This window comes from Gymnoscopelus microlampas, assembly GCF_963454915.1.
Source record: "Gymnoscopelus microlampas genome assembly, chromosome: 7".
Classification (NCBI taxonomy): Eukaryota; Metazoa; Chordata; class Actinopteri; order Myctophiformes; family Myctophidae; genus Gymnoscopelus; species Gymnoscopelus microlampas.
This window is the reverse complement of record NC_139944.1, coordinates 12234590-12260058: the sequence shown is the minus strand read 5'-3', so window position 1 is coordinate 12260058 and position 25469 is coordinate 12234590. Positions and strand designations below refer to the sequence as shown.

The 25469-nt window shown below is 41.2% G+C and overlaps 4 protein-coding genes and 1 long non-coding RNA gene across 8 annotated transcripts in view; 3 read left to right on the top strand and 2 right to left on the bottom strand.

The window, feature by feature from the left end:
- The window catches only part of LOC311048860 (zinc finger protein 385A-like), a 42797-nt gene extending 40232 nt beyond the window's left edge, over positions 1-2565 (top strand). Inside the window, exons 7-8 of the mRNA XM_084062181.1 lie at positions 412-498; positions 635-2565. Of these exons, the coding sequence (XP_083918307.1) occupies positions 412-498; positions 635-889 (342 nt within the window). The 3' untranslated portion in view covers positions 890-2565. The remainder of the gene's footprint in view (positions 1-411; positions 499-634) is intronic.
- apof (apolipoprotein F) overlaps positions 1-25469 on the bottom strand; it is a 33162-nt gene that overhangs the window by 1640 nt on the left and 6053 nt on the right. The window lies entirely within an intron of this gene.
- Positions 4365-6418, top strand: gpr84 (G protein-coupled receptor 84). The gene is made up of 2 exons (XM_084062198.1): positions 4365-4427; positions 4923-6418. Exon 2 carries the CDS (start codon positions 4931-4933, stop codon positions 6173-6175), a length of 1245 nt encoding a protein of 414 aa, XP_083918324.1. The 5' UTR covers positions 4365-4427; positions 4923-4930; the 3' UTR covers positions 6176-6418.
- On the top strand, positions 7274-12087 carry LOC311049740. The gene is made up of 4 exons (XR_014601228.1): positions 7274-7337; positions 8208-10519; positions 10949-11742; positions 11947-12087. It is a non-coding gene; the product is annotated as an uncharacterized lncRNA (long non-coding RNA).
- stat2 (signal transducer and activator of transcription 2) lies at positions 10975-25293 on the bottom strand. Of its 4 annotated transcripts, none has more exons than XM_084063552.1 (24): positions 25275-25293; positions 23298-23482; positions 22411-22555; positions 21766-21861; positions 19966-20052; positions 19743-19821; positions 19520-19599; positions 19258-19409; positions 18205-18363; positions 18014-18103; positions 17860-17919; positions 17724-17744; positions 17033-17126; positions 16610-16657; positions 16351-16434; positions 16118-16216; positions 15837-15972; positions 15694-15746; positions 15120-15214; positions 14321-14460; positions 13996-14184; positions 13781-13835; positions 13418-13605; positions 10975-12289 (listed from the first exon to the last, which is right to left on the bottom strand). In XM_084063552.1, the coding sequence occupies exons 2-24, from the start codon at positions 23438-23440 to the stop codon at positions 12072-12074; spliced, it is 2511 nt and encodes an 836-aa protein (XP_083919678.1). In that variant the 5' UTR covers positions 23441-23482; positions 25275-25293; the 3' UTR covers positions 10975-12071. The 4 variants fall into 4 exon arrangements, with proteins under 4 accessions (XP_083919678.1, XP_083919675.1, XP_083919676.1 ...); XM_084063549.1 differs by lacking the exon at positions 25275-25293 and adding an exon at positions 24650-24854; XM_084063550.1 differs by lacking the exon at positions 25275-25293 and adding an exon at positions 24655-24854.

Genomic DNA, 25469 nt, shown 5'->3' with positions numbered 1-25469 from the left:
CTAGAAAACATTTACCCTAAACAAATACATTAAAATAAACTGAAATAATTTTGATAGATCTTTTTTACATATATAAAATATATTATAAACTTCAATATAATTATGAAAAGAACATTTAACTTTAATCATACAATGAAAAATTAAACAAGTAAATATAAAATGCACACATGAACTGAACTTTTGTAAACGGCTATTTTAGCAGTCTGGCAGCTCAGGCACCAAAATAATCAATATTTTTGTTTATTACTAAAATCAGGACACATCGGCTGCATTAACTGCTGATAGAGATGTCATCAGAAAAGTCAAATAACGGTCTATATTTCAGCAAAGTCGATATATCAGCTGGACAATTCCATCATCATAAGTAATCTTAGGGTTCAGACCATCTCTAAAAGCCATTTTATTTTTCAGCATATATCTAGCCGGAGGCATCGAGATGGGGTTGCAGGAAAACCCAATCCACTCCTCAGTCGGCACAAGAAGCGCACAGAATTTATGGTACAGACTATTACATCAGATGTGATTTATACTTATTTTCGATGCTGTAAGTTCCTTCAGCAAAGCTTAAGATTTTAAGCTTTGCTTTTCTCTCTCTTTTCTCACCATAATATCTCTTTCTCACATTTTCTCACAGTCTTCCATGACTTTCTCAAAGGAACTTCCAAAAACTCTTGGGCCTGGACTATTACCAAATCCCTTGGCAATGGCTGCGGCGATGGCAGCTGCCTCAAATCAGCTGGCGCTTCGGCCGCCTGGCCCACTCTCTCACCCCCACCACCAACATCCTCATCATCACCTCCTACAGGGCACGGCCCTCAATTGCCTGTTACGACCTGCCCCGGGCCCCATTCGCACCTCACATGGGCCATACCTCTTCACCCCTTACTGATGGTGATACTATGGGGACCAATCAGGAAGAAGCACACTGTGACGTAAACAGGGAAAAACTATTGATAATCAATGAATCTCTATTTTACACCATGTTAGACGTTTTATGAAGGAGGGGCTACGCCGTTCACACTTTTCATGATTTTCTGTTGATTACTGATCTTTCTGGACAATGTAACATTGGATGCAGTCGGTTTAACGAGGAACTTGTGGTGCATGACCAACATGCTCTACTTCCTGTCATGCATGACCTTCGTCAAACGTCCTCCAACATCCACTTGACTAAAGCAATCGTCCACGTGACTTTTAAGTTCCAAAACATGACGTCATCGAACATACACTTTGTCATGATGGATTCAACCCATACCTCCCTTCTCTTTTCCCTGTGTCAAGGTTCATTGCCTACCAAAAGCCAGCATTAGCATTATAAAAAATATGGCAACTGGCTTAGACCTGTAGTAGCTGACAGCTTGGCCCTGTTTTGTGGGCTGCATACAATAAGGCAACAATAATCAAAGCATCTATACTGTGGTTTAGGGTTCTAGATTTGCTACTGTACCTTTTCTGCAGCTCTTGGCACAAAATTATTTATATTGAATATCTCAAGTTTCTTACTCTCTGTTCTGGCATTGAGGATGACAAACGTTATAGCCTATATATTTCCCTCTCTGGGAGAGGACTTTAGGGACATGCAGACAGGCACAGCAAGAGGGTAGAATGTATTGTGTCTTAAAGCAGGTATGTATTTGTTTCTTTACGAAGACAAACCCATTCATGTTTTGATTTATGCCGTGAAGTGATGATAGTACTTGTGATTAAGCCGTTTGATGCTTTAAGCAGCTACCTGCGTTCAGTCTTACTCTCTGTGCCTGACGCACACCATAAACGAGGAAAGGAAAGGATGAGACAGAGAACTATAATTTGTGTCTGAGCCTCCCTAATGGCCAAAATATAATTGTCAGGAGTCTGTTGGTTCCCCCGAGCATTCCTCAAAGTTCTCTCCAAATGCTATCCACATGGCTATTGACAAGCTGTGTGTGCTGTGTGCATTAGTTAACAATGATAAAGCACACGGTAAAACTGTGTTAAAATACATGTATATTTCCACAAAAAAATATTTTATGCCATTATTTCAACACTGTGAGCAATTCTGAGCAATCACCATCACCACAGTGACACCATAGCATCAGTGCATAAACTGTCTGGTTGCAAGGCGCTCTGAAGGAGGGAGAAACACAAGCAAACATGTAATGAGTTCAAGCCAGCATTAGCCTCTGTTACGGAACAGTAGAATGTGGACCATGCACACATGCATGCACACACGCACACGCACACACACACACACACACACACACACACGCACGCACACGTTTCATAACACACACTATGTTTCATAGTTTCATGAGAATTGCATCACAAGGACAGATATATTAAGCAATGTTTTCTGTGAGACACGTCATCAATATCCAAACATGGAAGTGACTTCATGGTGTTTATCTGCTCTGCCTTGTGTACTCTGTCCTACCTGAAGCAATGAATACTGCTGTGATCATCTAACTCTTGTTATGAACAGCAGAGGAAAGGGAAATTGTAGCAATACTTAGCACTCCTGCTAACGTTTCTTGTAAACTGCAATAAAAAAATAAAGTCTACAAATGTATTAACAGTTATTTAGGAGAAGTATATTGAGTCATAATTGTATGTAGATTATTGTAGAAATGTGAGAGAAATGAGAAAAACTTTGGAGCTTCCTTAATGTTGAATAAATAAGCTAAATAAATTATTTACAAAAGTACTAAACTTCTACATTATTTTGCTATTCTGTTGCATTTCCATGTGGTAAGACAACACACTGCAGTGCTTACATATCATTGCTGTCGGGTGAAAACCTCATATGTCCAAAACCATACCTTTTTATTATTATGAAAGAAAATAAAAATGTATAGTGAAAATAGCCCATCTACAAACTCACTATATGTTGTGAGCTTGTAGATGTGCTATTTTCACTACTTTCGTGCTACACTCCGAGTCTTATATGATGAAGTAGGGCATCAATTACGATAAAACATAAAAAAAAAGAAATATGGAGATAAGAGGTTTCAGCCCGAGAGCAACGATAAGTAAAAAGATTGTTTGGCAAGTAATCAGTTAAATTGACACTGTCTGTGAATAACTAATAAATAATATGTTCTGTCCGTTAGATGTTTGGATATCTATGCTGTCCGGCAGAAACCAGGTAACTCCATAATGTTAATTTTTCAGGAAATGAAAAAAGTGGAGTTAGGAGGTTTTGTTCATCATTGATAAGAACAGCTGAATGGACCTCCAAGCTCACAATGAGGTTGGAGGTCAGAAAAACCAGCCAACTCCGGTGGTGTTGGTTTAGCAGAAAGTTTGAGGATCCAATGGAGTTAGCTGGTTTTGTCAGAAGTGCTTTTAATGCTTTTCATTGGTTCAATATTTTTTTTACCAACACACAGACTTAAAAAGGTGTTCAACGGCCCTGGTTTCTGCCGCACAGCAACAATATCTAATACCGATGTTGTAACAAATAGTAACATTAATGGCTTAAAACTGCACGAAAGGTTGGGCTTATACGGCAGGCAGACAGACAGACAGACAGGCAGGTGACAGCATTATCAGTCTTGGTGGGAATGGACACTCTGTTACGCCCCCTGGTGGCAGAGGTACTGTAAATAGAAAAGTGTGCTCCTCAGAGCACAGATCTCCACCAGACAGGGTCAATCCACACATGTCCGTTCGCGACCGTACGGACGGCCGGAAGTCCCATCCACTCCCATGTTAAAAAAAAACGGAAAGACGGACGCGATCCGGTCCGGAAAAAGCACATCCGTGTTCCGCTTTTCATTGAGTAACAGACAGAAATGGCCGGATCCGGAACAAGGGCTTCCGTCTCGTAGCGTACCGTTTCACGCCAGCAAACGGAGATGTGTGGATTGACCCACAGGGTTGTCTACCCAGGGCTGTGTCAGTCTTGTTTGTATGACCGACGAGTTATAGGCCAAAACGCAGTGGCCTGTTATGTATATCTATTATAAGGCCAATTAGAAACATTTGGAGTGGAGATTCTTCCTTGGCCTGCTGGGAGTATGCATGAAAAGTTTTATAATATTAACACCTTTCTCAACAATATGAGCAGTTAGCACATTATGAGCTGTTATTACATTATGAGCGTCTTTCTGTCCTTCTGTCTAAATTAATGGACTAATTAGCTCATAATGTAACAATTATTACATTGTGTGAAAAGCCATTATTACATTATGTGAAAAGCCATTATTACATTATGTACTCTGAGCTGATTATTACATTGAACCTTTACTACGTTATGAGCCGTTACTACATTATGAGTTGCTACAATCCATTTCCTCAATGAGGACTTTGCTAAAAAAGGAAACCCCACTACATGCTGATGTCAAGCCCATAACATAAAAGCTCAAACGGAAGCAAACCTTACAGAGAGAATGCTGATTCTTCACCACTAGCACACAGCAACACTGGAGGAAATATTCAACTCTATGGTGAGACATGAAAGTCACACAAATCAAGTGCTTGTGATTCGTTTGACTTTAATATACACTTCACTTTGTGGTTTTATATCATGCTGTAAACACAGTAAAAGTAAAAAACTAAAACTAGAAAAGAGTAGCATGCAAGTAAAAACAAAAGAAATGTCAACATTAAATTGTATTTATATTTCAGTATTTCTGGTAACAGTGACATAAATCATTTACTGAATTAGGCACTGTAAAAGCAAGCCATTGCATGGAATATACAGCATTCAGCATTTGAAAGCTGACTATAAAAATAACACAAACTGCTCTTGCCAAACAAGCGGGGGATTGTTCAGAATAAAAGGCGTCAGTATTATTTGCATTTGAAACTGGCTGAACTACTGTGCTCAACTAAAATGTGTAGTAGTATCTATTTTACTTCAACAGCAACAAGTTGAAGGTGTAATGTGCAAGAGATGCTTTATTTACAACTGGACTAATGCAATCTGTCATTTGTTCCAGTTTGTAGAATGCTGCTCAACAGTAACGTTACGCACCACCTGTCAGGGAATGACTCCTACTCCTGCTACGATCCCTCTGTTGTGAACTACCGGTACTTTGGTGTACTTTGGGGATCTTTGGTGACCATCACCGGTACGGTGGGGAACCTGATGACCATCCTGGCCTTTGCCTTGGATCCACGCTTGAGGACGCGCTTCAACGTGCTGGTCGTCAACCTGGCGCTGGCTGATCTGCTCTACTGCACTTTGCTGCAGCCTATCTCTGTGGACTCCTACCTACACCTACGGTGGAGAGGAGGCCAACTCTGGTGCCGAGTGTTTGGCCTGCTCCTCTTCCTCTCCAACTGCGTCTCCATCATCACCCTCTGCATCATTGCCGTCAGCCGATATCTCTTGGTCGAGAAGAGGGCGGCGTTTGACCGCGTCTTCTCCAACCGCGGGATAGCGCTCCTCCTGCCCGCCACCTGGGGACTAGGCCTGGCGAGCTTCACCCCGCTCTGGCCTGTGTACGCGTTTGTCCCAAAGGTGTGCACCTGCAGCTTCCACCGGACCAGGGGCCGCCCTTACTCCACCATCCTGCTCTTCTTCTACTTCTTCATCGGCCTGGGGTGCATTGGATTGTTCTACCTTCTCATCTACAGACGGGTCCATGTCGCGGCGCGGGCTCTAGCCCGATACAGGCTCAGCCGTCGGTCATCGAGGAAGAAACCGGCCTCGTCCGCGCAGGGCACGGAGGACGACAGCAGTGTGGCCGTCACATCTAGCTGTGACATGAGCGGTCAGTGGGAACTAGAGATAAACAAGGGTGGAGCCACGACGGAGAGTGTTCCTGGGGGAACCCGGCCATCCCACTGTACCCTTGGCGCTGCTCGACCCTCGCCTTCAGCTAAACCAGTGGGAATCGAGGAGCTGCCCCCTGCCCCCAACCGCACGCCCGTCACAGCCACACCTGCACCCCGTACCAATGTGTCCCCATCCTCGGGAGATGATGGGGAGTTGAAGCGGGTGACCCGGATGTGTTTCACCGTTTTCCTGTGTTTCGTCTTCTGCTTTGTCCCCTTCCTGCTGCTCAACATTGTCGACAAGCATAACCGCGCACCCCAGGCACTGCATATGTTCTGTGCAAACCTCACCTGGCTCAACAGCTGCATTAATCCTGTGCTCTACGCCATCATGAACCGCCAGTTCCGACAGGCCTACCACATTCTGCTTGTTAAGGCCGTCACACCCCTCACCTGTCTCCGAAGAAGATGACCAGCCCTATACCCTAATTCATATTCAGTCATACAACTGTGTCCCTTACCAAAAACTACTCTAACTCCTTTGAAGATCAGTTGTTTTGGCAAGTGATGTGCTTTAGTTCTCAATTTTCTGCTGCACATCTTAGAATGGCACTTTACAGAGGCATGTTGCTTTTTGAAAGCCCCTTCCGCCTGAAAAAGACACCAGATGATCAGACCTTATCATTGTTATTGTGTTGCTAGGGAACCACTTGAGTCTCTTTTCTGTGACCTACTGATATTCACAAGCACAGCAACATGAAATAAACCTGAACTCATTTAGAATGCTTATGGTGTCGGAAAAGGTCTGTACACTCACCCAAGAAATGCTTTCATTCAACAAATTTTCCGCTGACACAGGAAGTTGGCACAAATAAGCAAACCACTGACCTCGTTGTGTGAGTTACTGAAAGACTAACCCAGTTCAGGGCAAACATTGCTTATCAAAACATTTGTCACAGAGTAAACATAGAATTATGTTACAAATCATTCCATTGTTATCATAAAATATATTCATCATATGGATCTATTATCATACTTCAAAATATAACTGATTGTAAGTTCCTTGTAACTTTGTAGAGAGGCAAGTGCCAACATTATAAATATTGGGGAGATGCATTGTTTTATATTCTCTCATGCACCTTTATCGTACATACTGTTTTATGTATTGTTGTAATAAAGTAAATTCACATTGAAGTGAAATGTATCTACCACACATCCTAGCCTTTATGTAATATGTCACCCTCATAGGTGTATGGAATTTAGAAAACCACAGGTAAAGTACAAAATGCCTTCACATGGGTTATTATTTTTTAACACACAGTGACCAATGTATGAAGTGGACTTCCTCAATCTACAGCTTGCATGTGAGAGCTACTGTATAAAAGGGGAAATAGACGTAGTGTTGAATGAATGCCTTTTAATTGTATTCCAGCCAAAACATTTAGCAAATTCCCCCAGGTTTATTCCAGTAAAGCACTTCCTCAATGAGACAGCTTGCTAACAAAGGAAACCCCACTGCATGATGATGTCACTTAAGCCCATTACATAAAAGCTCAAACAGAAGACAAATGAAACATTACTGACAGTGACAGATGAGGATAGAGAATCTTGTGGAGAAAATCTTCAACTCTATGGTGAGAAATGGACTTACAAGATATACAAGGCCTGTGATTTCATACAATTTTGATTTTAATATCTATTTGACGAGTACCATTAGTCCTGGCAGTTGTTTGTTTTTCTTTTTTTTTTTAATGCCTGCACTCTTTTTTTTGGAACACAATTGTTATATCATTATTATTATTGTCAGGTAGGCCTGAACAAAAAAATATAATGATAAAACTCTGACTCAACTTAAAATCAGGAGCAATGCCGCTACTTTTTGTATTGAACAGTTACAAATTTAGGAAAAAAATAGAAAATTAGAAGCTTGCTCATTTTCTATGGAACATAAAAAAATAATGAAAATGTAAACATTTCATTGTTTGAGTATAACATACAGTATATCTGGTTGGCAGTGAAGGAGTGTAACAATCGATAAAATGTCTCAGGTAGTCACCATTTCAACAAATGGATAACTGTTTAGTTGTTTTGATGAATGACTGCATAAACCTTAAAGTATACAATTTCTTTAAACATCGTTTTCCATCCTTACCGTGAGAAAAATAAGGCAATAAGTTCTGGATAATGAGCTAATCGAGCACACATGGCATGCTTTTATGCCACCGTATTTTATGTTTTGCGTTATGCTAGAGTGTTGTTCGAACTATGCAAGAAAACATATGGGTGTAATGTAATAACAGAGAAAATAACACCAACAGTAGTGTCAGTATCACTTCCTTGAAACTGTGAAACTGGCTGAACCACTAGTGCTAACTTGATGTGTGCAGTTTCGATTTGAATCTCAAATTGTACTTCCAAAGGAACAAGTTAAAGGTTTAATGTGAAGACATGCTATAATTAGGCTACTTTACAAATGGACTAATGTAATCTGTAATCTATTCCAGTTCATAGAATGCTGCACAACAGTAATGTTACGCACCACCTGTCAAGGAATGAGAGCTACTCCTGCTACGATCCCTCTGTTGTGAACTACCTGTACCTTGGTGTACTTTTGGGATCTGTGGTGACCGTCACCGGTACGGAGGGGAACCTGATGACCGTCCTGGCCTTTGCCTCGTGCCCACATCTGAGGACACGCTTCAACATGCCTATCGCTAACCTGGTGCTGGCTGGTGCCGCTGTCTGTGACAGCAGTGTGGCTGTCACATAGTAGCTGTGAGTTGAGCAGCCAGGGGGAACTAGCCATAAACAAGGGTGGAGACAAGGCGGAGAGGATTCCTGTAGGAAGCTCTCCGTCCCCCTGCACCCTAGGCTCTGCTCAAGCATCACATTAAGCTACACCAGCGGGGATCGAGGAGCTCCCCCCTGCTCATGACCCCGTGCATGTCATGTCTGTCTACACCCCCACAACGTACTCCATAGCAATGTTCCCACCGTCCTCAGGATACGACGGGGAGTTGTGTTTCATCTTGTGCTTTGTCCCTATGTTCTGTGCAAACCTCACTCAACAGCTGTGCTCCCTCTGCTGTACACCATCTTGAACCGACATCTTGAGCCGCCATTTCCGACATGCCGACCGCAATCTGTTCGTTAAGCCTGCCACACCCCTCACCTGACTCTGGAGAACCCTAATAGCTATATAATCAGTCATATGCCCCCTACAGTAGTTCTCAATAGTCAGACAAATATCTTAGAATTTACGTTTTTCACAGGAGCCATTTTACATCAGGTCAGAGTCAGGGTGCTGCTATTGTGCATGTTGGTTCACTGCAAGGAATTTTATGAAAGAAGGTACGGTCATCTACGTAATTTTCTCTGTCCAGCAATTCCAGCTGGGTGGCAAACTGCAGTCGGGAGTTCGATGGAATGCATTGTAGTCAATGAGATCCATGTGAGACCTTTGTAAAATACTTGGTCAAGGAAAATAGAAGACACATCACATTGTTTTCTGCTGTGTTGCTCTTCAATGTGTACACTGTAAGTATCTAAAGAGCACAAAGTACGTTTCTGAACGTGCCAAAGTATTGCGAGACTGTCGATCAATAACAGCCTGGCAACCAAATCTTGCGATACAGCCGAGCCAGAAACGATACATGCCGTTGTTTAGATGCCTCAATAACATTACGTAGTGTGCACATCGGAAAAACAAGTGATTAGAAAACAACTTGACAAAAGGACGGTTCACATTGACGCCAATGCATTTCACGAAACTTCCGGATCCAGTTTGCCATCCATGCTCGTCAATAGTGCCTGCCTGGTACCTTCTTCTATAAAATACCTTGGTTCACTGGAAAGGCTCTACTACAATAACATTTAAAGGAACAGAACCCTCATTAGTGAGAGAGCACATGTGTTTACCCTACTAATTGGCTGCTGTGAAAAAGTAACTTAAAAAGGAATGCTTCTTTTTGAAAGCCCAATAGAGGATATGCGCATGCTTAAAGTGAATGGCACATCGAGTGGCAAATCGAGTGGCAAAGCAACATGCAAAGTGAGTTTAACATTGTTTAATGCAATCAGATATGACTTTTCTGTTTGGATGCATGGGCTGTCAAGGCCAGAAAGTATTTTTTTGACACTCAGTAGGCATTCCTGCATAACTTCTGGATTTGATGATGATGTCACACGCATATCCTCTATTACACCCTCTGCATGAAAAAGATGATACTCACCCAGAAATGCTTTCATTCACCCACAACAAATGTCCCCAGACACCGGAAGTTGGCACAAAATGAGCAAATTAGCTTGTGAGTTACTTCTGAAAGATAGTTCAGGACAAAACGGTTTTATCAATAAGTGTGTCACGCAGTAAATGCTACAAGCCATTCCAAATGTTATTATAAAATATATATCATATCATATAAATAATATAGTATGGCAAATGTAACCATTATAAATATTAGCTGAGGAAATTCATTGGTTCATACTCTCACTCACTGTACTTTATTGTATTTACTGTTTTATGTATTGTTGAAATAAAATATTTGAAATTTCACATTGTAGTGCATTTTATGCTTTTTATGTACTACACAGGCACTGTATTAATTGGTTTCAGACAATCTAATATATTACCACCACATGAATGTTATGGAAAATGTATGGAAAACCCAGGTACAGTACAAAAAGACTTCACATGGGTTATTTCTATATTCTACATGACCATTGACAAATTTATGAAGCAGACTTCCTCAAGCTGCAGTTTGCAGGTGTTGACCGCTGCCTGGTGCATAGCCTACTATAGTGTCTCAGATAGGAGGTGTAGTGATTGAACTAAATTTGGCCCAATACCGCCTTCAGTTCGGTCACGGTGGCGTTTGGACTCACCAAAAGTTTGTTCTTGACGCGCTCGCCTCGCCCACTCCAGCCTGGCTCCTTCCAGCAGAACTTGTATTGGCAATAATAATAACACCCCAAAGTCACCCTTGTGTGTGTATTTCCTAATTCCTTTTGTTTCTATGTTTGTTTCCTAAACTCCTAAATGTGTGCTATAACGTGCGGTAAGAACTGTTGCTTCTCTTTGGGTCCAAACACACCGGAGTCGCACACGTGTGTTCAATGAGTAGGTGACGTGAACCACCACCAATGCGCCATATGCTCCCTTGTGGCTTGGTGGTGCAATGACACCACCATATAAGGAGTAATATTTCACATAAATCAAAAACACCCATATTGGCTCCTACAGGAGGAAACAACAAGACGAATCATCAGATGTTCTCTTTTGTTTTCGTTTTTATTAATAGGCATTTATTTATTGCTTTCAATGGAGGTGGATATCTGCAGTGCAGATGGAAGTGCAAATGTTCAATAATAATTTTACCACAAGCTTCGACAGCATAAAAACACTTTACAAAGGGATTCTACTCGGAATACATCAGATTTTAAAAGGAGATTAATGAAATATCTAATGGAGTCTGCATTTTGATTGCGGCTAACTGTAGACTAGATTATATTGTAATGTAAATATGAAAATTGTAACTTTGTTGTTACTTGAGGTATCATTAAGACTGTTTTGTTATGAGTTATTACACCATATAATTGAGATTGATTTTTAAACGTTTACATTTTATGTTTTTAACTGTCTGATTCTGTCATGTACTGTAATATGTTGTTATGTTATGTAATGCAATTATTTTGTATGGACCCCAGGAAGGGTAGCTGCTGCTATTGTAGTAGCTAATGGGGATCCAAATAAACAATAAACAATAAATACAACCCTAAATTATGCCCAGTCAGTGCAAAATTGTCTATTACATCTTCTATGAATTTCCCATCAGTCTGAGGTCTTAAAACAGTTCAAGACATCCTTTGAGGAACAAGCACAAATACGTTTGAGCCCTCAATTTGGGCAGGCGTCATTGCAGTTAGTCCATGAGTGTCCTGAATCTGACATTGTCTGCCCACGGCTTGATGGCTAGAGCCATGGGATAAACCAGAGGGACGTGTTGAGAGAAAAGGATTGAGGATATACTGTATTCTATTGTATATCGTTGCTGACCGGGAGAAACCAGCTAACTCCATTTTGACGCTTTCGCATTTTCTTCCATAAGTCAGGGCCATTGAACACCCTTTACCTTTGGAGTTCCATTCAGCTGTTCTTATCAATGATGAACAAAACCTCCTAACTCCACTTTTTTGGGGGGAAAAATAATATTTTGGAGTTAGCTGGTTCCTGCCGGACAGCAGAGATATGTAGGTTTTAGGTGTGATATATGGCATGTTGCTTTAACATGTAAGTGGTTGAAGGTGCAGAATGAGGCATAGTCATGGCACAAAGTGGTTAAATATAATGTACAGCAAAGGATAACAGGTTATTGGAATGTGGCTCCACAGGGCTGTAAGAGAGGAAATGCATGTAGGCATGCATCCGTTAACACATCATCATATGTGAAGTCAGTGGAAATTGTGGTGAAAGTGCTTGGGTCATTGAGATATTGAGAAAGCATGTCCTCCTCCAAGATGCCAGAAAGCATGGGGTCAGGATCAGCTGCTAGATGTTCCTCCAGCACATGGGGGTCCACACCTAGGCCTGAGGAAAGAGTAGGAAAAGTTACTTGTTTCTACTTTCATGGACAGACCATTTCAGGGATTACCGTTTCACTGTGGATTTCAATAGCACTAGACTGCTTTCAGTTGTTAATGTTTTACACTGTGCATCCATTCATGAACAGCATTCTGAAAAATCAATCTCTATGTTTAATGCCACTTGTATCTATGAAATCTATATGATATGAAAGGTATATTTCACTTTCAAATGATAAAATTAATGTCAAATATCTAAATACTGAATTAAGCAACTTAAAAACTGTCTGGGGTGCTCACAAAAGCCTGAGTAGACGTTACAATGACCCCAAACATGCTTGAAAGTGAAATATCCCTTTAAAGTTTTATGTCTGGTCTTATATCACAAAGCAATTCTTATTTGGAACTTATGTAATTAAGACTTTTATAAATCGGTTTAAAATGTCCTCAAAGGGTATCTGATTCTACTAGCAGACAAGCATACCATTTGACACTTTGACTGACTGAAAAAGAAAATCTGTCTTTCTGATTACAATTGCTTTATTTTCCACAAACATTTCCAAGACTGGAAACATTTTTGTCCAGGTTTTCCATGAGCCCCACATGCAAAGTGAGGAGGGGAGAGGGAAGTGGTTTATACAAATACCCATGCTTATGCTGCAATGACAAACTGAGAATTGATGCAATGAAAAAGAAAGGTTTGTTAAAAAAAGGGTTGTTAATTGTCTACTTCCCAGTTAGTATTCATTAAGAATCCAGCAACATTCACAAATCTATCAAATCAAAGAAATGGTTAGTAATAGCTTAATGAAACACCAGGATGTTGACCACAATAATATTCCTAGTGTATGTAGAGTGTATACAGGACAGCGGCAAGAATCAGGATCATGCCAAAGTCAATCAAAAAAAACTCATTGACCCCGTCCCCACTACACACACACACACGCATGCACACACACCAAAATGGCCAGAGTGTGAATATGGTCAATGAAGCGGAAGGTCTTCCTAAATACTTTAAGAGTTGTACGCCACAAGGCGAAACGTGCAGATGGTAAGTGTGAAAACTGAAACCAAGGACTGGTTTGATTGGGTTTTAGAATGGGTGGGGACAGCGAGGAGGAGAGCCACCACTCACCGGCTGCCTCCTCACACAGGCCATTCAATGAATCCAGGCCCTCACCCCCTGACTCCTCAGACAGGCCATTCAATGAATCCAGGCCCTCACTCACTGCCTCCTCATACAGGCCATTCAATGAATCCAGACCCTCACTCACTGCCATAGCACTGGCTTGACTCATGGGTGACTTAGCCTCCAATGTGCTCCTACAGTGACCAATAACAAACAGCCATTACAACCTATCTATTTAATGAAATGCAGCCAGAATATTTTACATTTCTTCTTCTTTAAAATATAAATATATATCTTTTTTTTTTACTCCTGGCAATGACTTCTCAACAACCAGACACATTGAAAACAAATGAAACAAAAGATACTTACCCCTTTGACACCATCACCAGCTTGGTTTGGATATATTTTATGTATGGATTGTCATCTAAAAAAAACCCCAGAAAGGATACAGTTAAGTGAAGGAGAAACTATAATGTGTCATATTCCACACATCATATTTAACACTAACATACATGTATATGTTGTTTATTATATGAAATGAATGAACATTAAACCACAGTAAACTGTCTCTCTGCTGTCCTCACCTCCAGTTTTGTCAGTGTAGTATTTTCCAAACGCCTCGTTTTTGGGGGTGTTGGGGTAGAGGTAATGTAGGGGGTTCTCAGGAACGTTCTCTTCCACTAGGATCTGGTAATTCCTGATGATTTCATGCAAAGGGATCTGGATTAAGTCTGCCTTGGTGAAGGGCTGAACTGATTTCACACTGGGTTCGCCTAGAACATGAAGAAGTGGACCCCAAGTGGTGTAGCGGAACACAGGAGAAAATAGCAAATGTTACTGGTAGATAGATTTCAAAATTGCCCTGTTAAAACATCTTTCAGCAGTCATTATGCACTGACAGCCTCTTACCCAGTGTTGAGTACTCCACCCAGGAAAACGTGATCCCGCCATCTCTGACACTTTCACTGAAGCGCAACAAGAACGTGCCCCCCTGTTTTGTCTTAAGGAGGGTTTTCTCCTTGGCTTTAGTCACAAAGCCCATGATAGAGCTACAACACAGAGGAAAATGCAAGAACAATCAAGACGTGACAACACTGCTCTTGAATTAGATTGAAATAATGAGGTAAAATGTAGCTGTAACAGAAATAAGAGCTTAGAAGCCCTGCTAGCAGCCCCAGCTTCTTATACCAAAGGTACATAGTAGTATATTCAAGATATCTTGTTTGTGTTGGATGTAAAACTGTCATGGCAATCCGAATCCACCCGTTAGATTTTGAGATATCTTGTGTGCAAGTTTGATATTTTGGACTGAAGAAGGCACTAGAGGAAAGGTTATGAAGGACACTCAAATGGCTAGGGTTCAACATCTGGGGAGCTTGAGAGCGCACACCAAGTTTTAATACAATCTGGCCATTGGATTTTGAGATATCTTGTAAGTGAGAAATCTTGGCCTAAGGGTGGCACTAGAGGAGACTTGGGGTCACCAAAATCAGTTAGATTCATCCACGTGGGTAAATGAAAGTGCACAGAAAGTTCTATGGCAATCTAGCCTCTAGTTTTCAAGATCCTGTTTTGGACCAAAGTGTTGGATGGGCAGAGTAGACGGATGGATGGACTGACTGACACCTCCATCCTTAGAGCCTCGCTGCTAGCAGAGCTAGAAATACGAATTTACACCAAGGGATCAGTCAATAGTTCAAACACTTACCCGTCTTTCCACAGGTCTTCAAGAAAGGTTTTTACCAGTACCAAGATGCCATCGAACCACATCCAGAATGAGAAATTGACATTGGGGCAATTCTCCTGGAGAACAGAGGATGCAAACGGTTGGCTTATCAGGCATACCAGAACTTTTGCTGCCAAGGAAGGCGTGTAAAAACGGTAATAAAACAGCTTTATTTTCTATCAATTACACACGCTATGAAGCCTTGAATACATGGAGATTTGTTTTGTTTTTAAGCATTCCTAAGACAATAATTTGATGACCGGGTGACTGCTCAGTAGGACACTCTTTTAGTAGGAGACTCTGAGTCTCTTTGAGTCTCCTACCGGATAAACTCTGCCGGCCATCGCCAGTCATCAAATTATTGTCTTAGCAATGCAACAAAAACTAAAAGAATCTCCATGAATTCAAGGCTTATGTAATTGATAGAAAATAAGTACATTTTTCTATTAACTACTCCTTTAAGTGGTTTTAAGGTCACTGTAACAGCCAATGGCTGTGTTCATTATCAGCAACCAAACAAAAACAATCTACTTGCAGTAGAAAACCAGATTCTTACCTTGCTGAATTTAGACCAAGACACTTTGCAGTCATCATAGTTTTGCTGTTTACCTGATGGGACAAAAATCTATTACTAACCAAATGTCCTCATCAATCACAGAGAAGGTCAGCTGTTTGGAGGACCTGTTGGACTTACAGTACCTAAGAGCTTATGTGCAATCATGTCCAGCTGAGAAGAGTCCAGATCCCTTGTGGTGGCAGATAGAAACTGCCAGCTCAACATCTCCCTGAGCTGTGCCCATGTGGCCACGGGACAGTTGGCAAAGAACAAACAATCCTGCAAATTCAAACACGTACCACGCATATGCACACACACACGCACACACGCACACACATGCACAGAACATACATTTTGATGGGCCCTAATGCATTTTTCCATGGACATTAAAATCAAACAGCACACCATGTCATTGTCTATTGACCTTGGGGTCCTGACACAGCATCATGGCCCAGAGGATGGAGGCCCAGGCGCTCTGCTGCTGGCTGGAGTTGGAGATGACGACCACTGGGAGAGACGAGGTCTACGTCGGGTGACACATAATGACAGAACTTTAGGACATGGGTCCATGGTCCAAACGCAACCAAGATGTTCAATGTCTCTTGTCAAACACTTGCGGGTAAAATTGTTTTATTATACCGTAGAAACTGAACCCACCTTCAAATCAACTGATAAGCCATACAGCTGAAAAACGGTTTCAAAGTCGATGACGTGTAGCTCCTCTGTAACACTGAGAGAGATCTGATCACACACACACACACACACACACACACACACACACACACACACACACACACACACACACACACACACACACACACACACACACACACACACACACAGTTACCAATTTTAACAATGGATTCCTGAACTATCTGCTGGACTTGCACCTTAAAATGTGGAAAGATGAACTCACATCACTGATTGCTTTGCCTCCTCCTCCTGACTTTTGCTCCTTCAGCGTCTACAAGGACAAAAGCACAACAATATTACTCAGAAATGACTTGAATATCCGCAACACATGATGATTGATGATTGTTGTTATAAAGCATTATAAGTACTTAGGAGTGTTTATAACTGTAATTGTACAGTGTTACAAACTGATTGTAATGCATTACTTGACCTTATTTATCATTAAATAAAATGCTTTAGAATGTGTTATTGTTATAAAGCATTATGACAATATATGAGTTCTTATAACTATAATATACAGTGTTAAAAGCAGATTATAATGCATTATAATTATGTGACCATGTGCTTTATAAAGTATGACCAACATGTAATAGTTGGGGGGGTATTTGGTCGCATTTTCACAAAAAGTCACTTATCTGGCACTCACCAGATGTCTGAAGTCTGCCACCATACCTCCATTCTGGCTCTCTGTCATGTTCAAGTTCTTGCTGTTGGTGCCCAAAACATTAAAGCGCCGATACCTAAAAGAAAAAGAGTTAGGGTACAATTCCACCTTATAACAGCTAAATGAATTTCCATGGCAACTACTAGCTTATATTAGCAAAATCAGGAGTGTAAATTTAACTCTGACAGCAAACGGGTACATTTTTTAACTCTCTGGACATTATTTCAGGGAAACAGGTGGACCGGTAAGAAGTGCAGTCAACGGTGTGGCAGGTGCAGCCTGACAACACATTTGGTGTTTTCCCGGCCTGGAGAAGAGCATTTGGTGAAATGGTGACGTGGTTTGGATTAGCTGAATATATTATCAGTGGATGTGTTGAAGGTTGATTCAATCACAATAAAATTATTACTTTTCATTAATTCAAGAGCAGTGTGCTGCACTCAACAGTGTACTAGTAGTAACGTCTACAACGTCATGGACAAAAAGTCCTGGCAGAAAATTGATTTCTGCCAGGAGCAAAATGATGTACACATGGCCTCTATTGTCAATGTCCCTGTCCTCTGCACACCTCATGCTAAAGTGCCTGCCCCAAAATAAAGTTAAACGAACACTCTGTTGATTTAACTGTGGAGTTTTTTGTTTTGTTTTATCTGTTGTGTAAAAAACTACTTACCCTTTGAGTTGGGGGGGCTCCCTAATCAGAAAACACATAGATAATACAGAATGTTAGCCAGATGGGGGAACTAAAATTACATCATTCTCTACTAGTCAACAAATTATATGATATGAATTTATGATTTTGATCTCACCTGTCCATGGTCACATTCACCTTCATGACATGGTTCAGTTCAGGAAACTTCACAAGAAGTCTGAAATAAAATGTTATAGAGCTGATGTTTTGTAACGTACAACAGGTAGAACCATAGATGTACTGCAGGGAAGCCTCATGGTGATGACACTGACCTGGTCTTTACGGAGAACTGAATGTTGGTACGTAGGACCAAGGGACCTTTCCCCTGCGGCATGGATGGCTGCATCTCAACCACAAAGGAGCTTAAATGGATATAAAAATGACAACAGTCAAAAACATTCACAGAGAGAGAGACAGTCAGAGAAAGGGTGTTTACTGTGTGTGCTGTTTGTATGAGTGAGACCTCTTGATTAAGTCTATGAGAAGGGTGTCCACTCTTATCTGCATAGCTGGTTTCTGGGCCTTTACAGGGTCGTCGGGATAGCTCATCTTTGCAACCAGCTCGTCTAGCTTATTTAGAAACTTCCGCACCTGGAAGAGGCACTCTGCCACACAGGTAAACCTATGAAACAAGGAACAGAGCAAAGGCCACAAAACTGTTACACACAGATGTTGAAACCTGTAACTCTGTCAACTATGAGTCAACCAAAGCTGATATGAATGGCAAAAGGGCACATGGGGCCAAAAGCTGCAAGAAGAGGAGAGAACATAGCAGTCCTTCTTTGAGTCAAATACTTTGTCAACAAATCAAGAGGCTAAAGGTGATACAAAATCTTTATACAATACCAATAATGAAATACTTTTCCATTTAATACTAACTGTTAACTGCATTTAATACTAACTAGTAGAATGTCAAGTAATGACAAAATTATACCTCACACATGTATTCACATTTGAGAGACCTACAAGCAATAGCTGTTTGCAATTTCAGACATTAAAAAAATATGTCCGAGATCCCATGTGGATCTCGGACATAATGTGGCCAGCTAGTGAGGCCAGTCGTCTATCAATGATGTATCTATGAGCTGTATGTAAGCAATCAGAGTTATTTCTTAAATATTGTACCACTGGAATTGCTAACTTAAATGAAGGTATTCAATAAAGTATGAAAACATTATGAATTTGTTTTTTGTAGTACAAAAAGTACTTTTTGTACACTCATTTCTCAATAAAGAGGCAGATTCTATACCCTAAACAGATACATATTTTAATCACTTTCAACCTGGCATCATTATTTTGAGTATGTCATATAAAGATGAACATTTTTAATGAAAGGTTTTGAATTTATTTTCGAAAATAGCAGATCTACTGTATGCTGTAACTGATACGACCTCCCCCAACCCCTTCTCTCTGTACTGTTTCTTTCTGGGGGGGGGGGGGGGGGTCCCTTGTTTTCTATTCTCTTCACTACTGCTCAGGGCAAGAAGTGACGTATGAAGGTGAGAACAGAGCATACCACTTCTCCAGGTGATCGAGGCAGATATTGTCTGGAGCGCCGATGCAGACCCTCTGCTGTCTCCTTTGCCATTCTGCCAACTCTTTGTTTAACAACACATCCACCAGCTCCTCAGTGGAATCCAGGAGCTTACCGAGATCTGACAACGTGGTCTATGAGGGGAATCAAAAGGAAAGGGTGGTGGTGGGAAGAATTATAAGAATTAGGTTGGTGAATTCAAATTTTGAGGCACAAGAATGAAGGAGAATGAATATCTTTATACCTTTCTACAATCATTGAGTCTGTTGATGAGTATCTGCAGGTTTCTCAGTTGTTCATTCTTCACGGCTTTATCTACCACCCCTGCAGCACAGGTAGACAAATTAGAATGAAAATAATTTCCCCAGCACAGAAATAACTTGCACTTGTGAATCAAACACTTCATTGCCCGACATCTAATCACACGCTAATAAAACAATGTAAGTAAAACAACTGGAGATGCTTACCTTCCAGTTTGTGGGTTTTGTACTTAAAGTCAAACTCATCTTGCTGCTCTTCTAAACACATTAATGTGTGTTCCAAGCACTGTATTCCACAAAATATGGAGAAAAAAAAAAAGAACATGAAGATGACAGTGTTTGATACGGAACAGAAAACATCTAGGAAATAACACATGGCATGACTTGCCAAGTCAACACATGGGGGAATTAGATAGAGAATGATTGATACCTGAACTTGATTCCTGAGTCCGGCCGTTTTGCGCTCTAGCTGGCTGTCAGTCTCCATGTGAGTCTGGTCCATATGCAAGAGCTGGACCTGAGAGAAGTAGAGAGGTAGTCTAGTATAGGTAAAGAAGGTTTCCTCATCTCCTAGCCTAGGAGATGAGCCAAAACTGTTGGGACACATTCATTCAGTATGTTGTTGTTGGTTGGTTATTTACCATGCCCACAGCAAAGCATGGCAAGGTGCAAAGAGATGATTTACATTTGGGCTAAAAAAAAAAGGTCAAAGGTCAAGGTCACAATCATGGTCAGGGCCAAAATTAATTAACTGGTCTATCAGAGGAACAGCAAATAATCAGTCAATCAATCTATTGATCTATCAACCAACCAACAATCCAAGGTGTTGCACAGCAAGAGATGTGGGTGTGGGCAGGGTTTGCATCCCCAGGTGCTAACTACCATACTGTAGCTAGCATCAACCCGTTTAGATAGAAAGTTAGTAGAAATTGAATTTCTACCAGTATTTTTTTCCCCTCACTATAACTACTGGACATTACAGCTATCCAGTAAACATAGCGTAGCTTGGAAACTTTTTTGTTAGTTTGAAAGCAAGCCTTTCAAACAATGTTGTGTAGAGCAATACTTAAATTTAAGTTCAAGGGACATTTGTTTTTTGCTTTGCAGTAAAGTTTTCACATTTTAGCATTTGAGATTAGCATTTGAGACAACAGGAGCTACAACAGGAGGCCATTGTCAGCAGCAATATTTAGCCATTGTTTTGTATGTTATCCTATATTAAAATTGCCTAATGGATGGACGGTGGACGTCACAAATGTAACTTCTGGACTTGCGAGGCTCACCGTTGCTCCAATCCGTACCAAACTTGACACAAACAATGTTCATGGCCAGGAATCTGCCATGAGAATAGTCACACCAGGCCACAGGGGCCACACTGGCACACTGTTGTTCCAGTCTTCACCAAACTTTGTACAAACACTGCTCAGGGGTCTGCCATGAGAATAGTCACACCAGGGGCAAACATGTGGCCCCCAAGGGCTCTGAGGGGGCCCCAAGGGGCCCCAGGTGCACCCATGCTCCAATCCGCACCAAACTTGGCAATAACACTGTTCAGGGATCTGACATGAAAATAGTCACACCAGTGGCCATGTGTGCCCCCAAGAGGCCCCCTGTTCAGGGGTCTGGTATGGCAATAGTAACACCAAAAAACTAATTTGCACACATACTATGGGGCACTACAGCAGTGTTACAGCAGTGTTTAACACTTCAAATGGTCATAACTCTGTGACCATTTCTTTGAGCCGCGTAATATAGGACTAGATTTGAAGCGTAGCGGCCTGAAAATCTAGTTATTAATAAGTGCAAACAGGAAGAAAATAACTCTTTACCAGTGTGATGGGAAACTTAGAATCGCTACACCTAGCTTCACTGGGATTTTGTACAGACAGAGGTCTTGGTTTTGAGGAGTTCAGTCCTATCTTATGTGTCTGCATTATGATCTGTTGAGCTATTGCAGGAAGGTCATTATACTATAGTCTTATGTGTGTAAGAAATGCCCTCCCTTAAAAACTCTTGTAATCCCACCAACTATCTGAGAAACACTCCCGTGTCAAGATGTGCTCTTTATTGCTCGCAATTAAATGACACTAGACTCACCAGTGTTCATTAAGTGTACAAATAGTATTTCCATGATACCAATCCAAAACTGGTGTTGTTGGGGGGGGGGGGGGGGGCAGTCTTTGTCAGATGTACTGGTACGTAATTTAATTTCTTTGTATGTTACTCTAACCTGAGCAGTCAGATCAGCATTTTGTAGAATCTCCTTCTCCTTCACCAGGAACCACTGGATCGTACTGGCCAATTTGCATGGTTCGTCCTGGTATATCTGTGGACAAAGAAGATAGAAGGCAAACTTATTTGCTTTTCAATAGCGGCATAGGGTGTGTGTGTGTGTGTGTGTGTGTGTGTGTGTGTGTGTGTGTGTGTGTGTGTGTGTGTATACTGTATATATATATATATATATATATATATATATATATATATATATATACATATACACTTCCACACGTGCATGATACCACCGACTATTCGCACCACATTGTAAATAATGTATAGTTTTGTCTTTTTTTGTTAAAATAAAATAACTTCTAAGTCATTTCTGCGTGTCGTCTCCCACCTTTGTTGAGCCAGTTCATGACAATACACACACACACACACACACACACACACACACACACACACACACACACACACACACACACACACACACACACACACACACACACACACACACACACACACACACACGAAAACCCCTCAGGCCTAACACCACAATTCACCAATGATGACAGACTGCTCTATAACAGTATATACTGTAACATGTATAATATACAATAATATTGTAAGAATCCCAGAGGCAGCTGGGTAGATGAACCTGAAAGTTCTGTTTGAAACGTCTGAAGTTGTGCTGCATGAGGAACAACTCTTCTTGTACAAAGCGGCTGTGCTGGATATCCAGGTCTCCCAACAACCCCTGGAACAGCACCATGGCCAAGTCATGATCTCGCGCTGCTCGCTCCCTAAAGGGAAACAAAAACAGAGACTGAAACTGGTCTTTTAATCATAATGCAACATTTTTGGAGTCATCTATTTGATTTTTTTGGCTTAAGCTTATAAGAGAGACTTCCCCCCTGCCCCATTAACCACACTTTTTGGGTGTGGTGGAACCAGGATGGGTTCAAAATAAGTAATGAAGTCCAGGCCATTCGCTCTCTACCCTGCTAGCCAGGAAACTAATTCTTGGAAATCAGAAAATCCTCAAACAATCAATTTGTGGCTAAAGGAGCTGGGAGGTGTGTTGCATCTGGAAGGAATCAGATTTACCCTGTCAAATAGGGAGCCCTTATTCCAGAAAATCTCGTCACCTATGATTGATCAACTTGATGAGTTGAAGTGAGTGGACACAGTGATGTGCTGCCCCCTAGTGTCATTTGTCTATACCTGGTAAGTTTGTTGGTGATGTGATTGCTTGTGATATTGTTCATGTAAACCTCTGAGTATGATACCGCCATCAGTCGTTTGTTCTTGTCTAAGGTTTGGTTTTGTGTCTTTTTCATTATGGTTTGTTTTTGTCTTTTCTTTTCTTTTTCTCATTCATTTACGTTTTGTGGTATATTTTGTATCTGTTAAATCCTGTGTTTCTTTTTATTCTTGTAAATGCCTTTGTATGAGGAAAACTTACAATAAACATATGTAAAACAAATAAAAATAAAATAAAATCATTTAATGTTTAAGACATGATGAGATAAAGTGCTGCCTCACCACTCCTGCTTCTCTATCCAAGGGGCCAGGTATTGTCTCACATCCATAGGGAAGGCAATCGAGGCATCCCTACTGTCATAGAGCTCATGAAGCTGATCCTGGTAGAGTGACGGCATCTGATTCAGTCTCTCCCACTGAGACATCCTTGGCTCTGTTGCGTTCACACCAACGAACCGCGACACAAACTACACAAACGAGAAGTTCCAAGTAAAGGCACTGGCATGAAATGGATCACAGCATTCACATTGTTTTATTTTATTTGTTTATACTAGGACTTACGTCTGCACTCAGCAGTTCTTTGTAAATGTCAGGGATCATGTGTGTGTATGAAAACCAGCGGAGGGCAACCTTGACAACTAAGGAGGTGTAAAGTTCAGTTAAGAGTAATGTGTGTGTGTGTGTGTGTGTGTGTGTGTGTGTGTGTGTGTGTGTGTGTGTGTGTGTGTGTGTGTGTGTGTGTGTGTGTGTGTGTGTGTGTGTGTGTGTGTGTGTTATATAATCATTTATTATTCACGTATAATATAACTGTATGCGCAAAGCTCACTGAGTTATCAGAGTGACGGATTTAAGACAGACATTAATGTCATACTCCTATAGACATTTCTTGCCTTGGATCAAGACTATCATAGACTTTATCGATTTTTTTACATTTGCATATCAACGATAGTCTTGGGCTGCACCCCCCAGAGCGTCCTGGACTTTCACCAGTAAATCCCGTATTTCTCCGATCATGTACAAATGCAAAATATAAGGTGCTTACCCGGTTGCCCCAGATGTTAACTCAGCATTCGGAATCTTTGCGCAATGTAGTAGTCCGTATTTCTCAATAGATATGGGTTTTAATCCCGTCTGTGCCTGAACGCTGTCCCCTCTCGTTTACTTCCTGTTTACATTGAGTGTAATACCAGCGTTCACCTGATGCGCCCGTCACAACCGCCCGTTGAGGAATACAGTGAACTTCAGACAGAATTCGACATAGACGGGATTAAAACGCATATCTATTGAAAGATACGGACTAATACAGTGCACACAGGTTCCTAATGTCGAGTTAACATCTGGGGCTACAGGGTCAGCACTTTATATTATTTTGTAGTAAATGTACGGAGAAGTACGGGCTTTCCGCGCGGATGTCCAGGATGTCCAGACTCGATAAAATACATCTATGACTCTGATCCAAGGCTAGTACATTTCTATGAATAATGTTTGTGTTCTGGGAATGCTGAGTTAAAGTGAGTTTGCACACAACCGAAATCATCTCATAGCGAATGTAGCACCAGAAGAGAACAGACAGCATACAGTACTGCAGGCAGCCTAGAATAATACCATGTACAGTACAGTATAATATAGCTCACCTCACCGGGGGCTCGCCGAATCTCAATCTCAATTCACTGAGAAATGATCTTTCTTGCGGATTTAGCTGCACGTCAAACCTTTCTGAATTTCAGCCGTTTTATTTTTGATCAAAAAAACAACTGTAAAACTCCCAAGTCTCAACTGTGGACATAATACGTTTCATGCGTAGAGATGCATTTCCTTGTTTTCTTTATTTCTCCTCTAATCCATTGGTTATAGATCGTTGTCCCTCCCCAGTGGCATCTACACTGTCACTGCACACTGTCCAGGGCGCCATGTTGGCTCTGTGAGCGCTGATGCTCACTGTTGCCACTTGTTGCGAGAGAAATAAGCACACCTTTATCCCACATGAGCACTTTTGCAACACTTTCTAGTAGTAACAACACGAATCTGGTACAGGGGTCCCTGGCACAAAACATTTTCAGATGGGGGTGTCAGGGAGGTCTTACATACATTTCATGTATACCAAATACACTGCCTGGTCAGGGAGGGTACTAAAGTATAATCATATCCATTTGAAAGTTCTGGCAGAAAACGTGTGCTGCAAACGAGAAACAAAAATCAAGTATGGGGAACACATTTGGCGGTTGGTGGTGTGATTAATTACCCCACACCAATACGCACCTGTCAATTGTGTACCCCATAGGTTCGTGCTTCCCAAACAAACACAGCTATTCCCAAAGGATATTTTCCTATGTTCAGTCCAGCAGTCATTTCAGGTCCGGCCCCGTCGCTGACAGAGAATGTCGTCCATGTGAATCTCGTGGAAAAGTGGAGATATTTCACTAAACACACGTTTTCTGACAGAACTTTCAAATG

Excerpts from the sequence above, each read along its gene's own strand:
- gpr84 (XM_084062198.1), top strand. The coding sequence starts at position 4,931 with ATGCTGCTCAACAGTAACGTTACGCACCACCTGTCAGGGAATGACTCC.
- stat2 (XM_084063552.1), bottom strand. The coding sequence starts at position 23,440 with ATGTCTCAGTGGGAGAGACTGAATCAGATGCCGTCACTCTACCAGGAT. Across the intron at positions 14,185-14,320 it reads GGTGGAGTACTCAACACTGG|GCGAACCCAGTGTGAAATCA; the intron begins GTAAGAGGCTGT and ends TTCATGTTCTAG. Across the intron at positions 12,290-13,417 it reads CCTGTGTGAGGAGGCAGCCG|GCCTAGGTGTGGACCCCCAT; the intron begins GTGAGTGGTGGC and ends CTCTTTCCTCAG.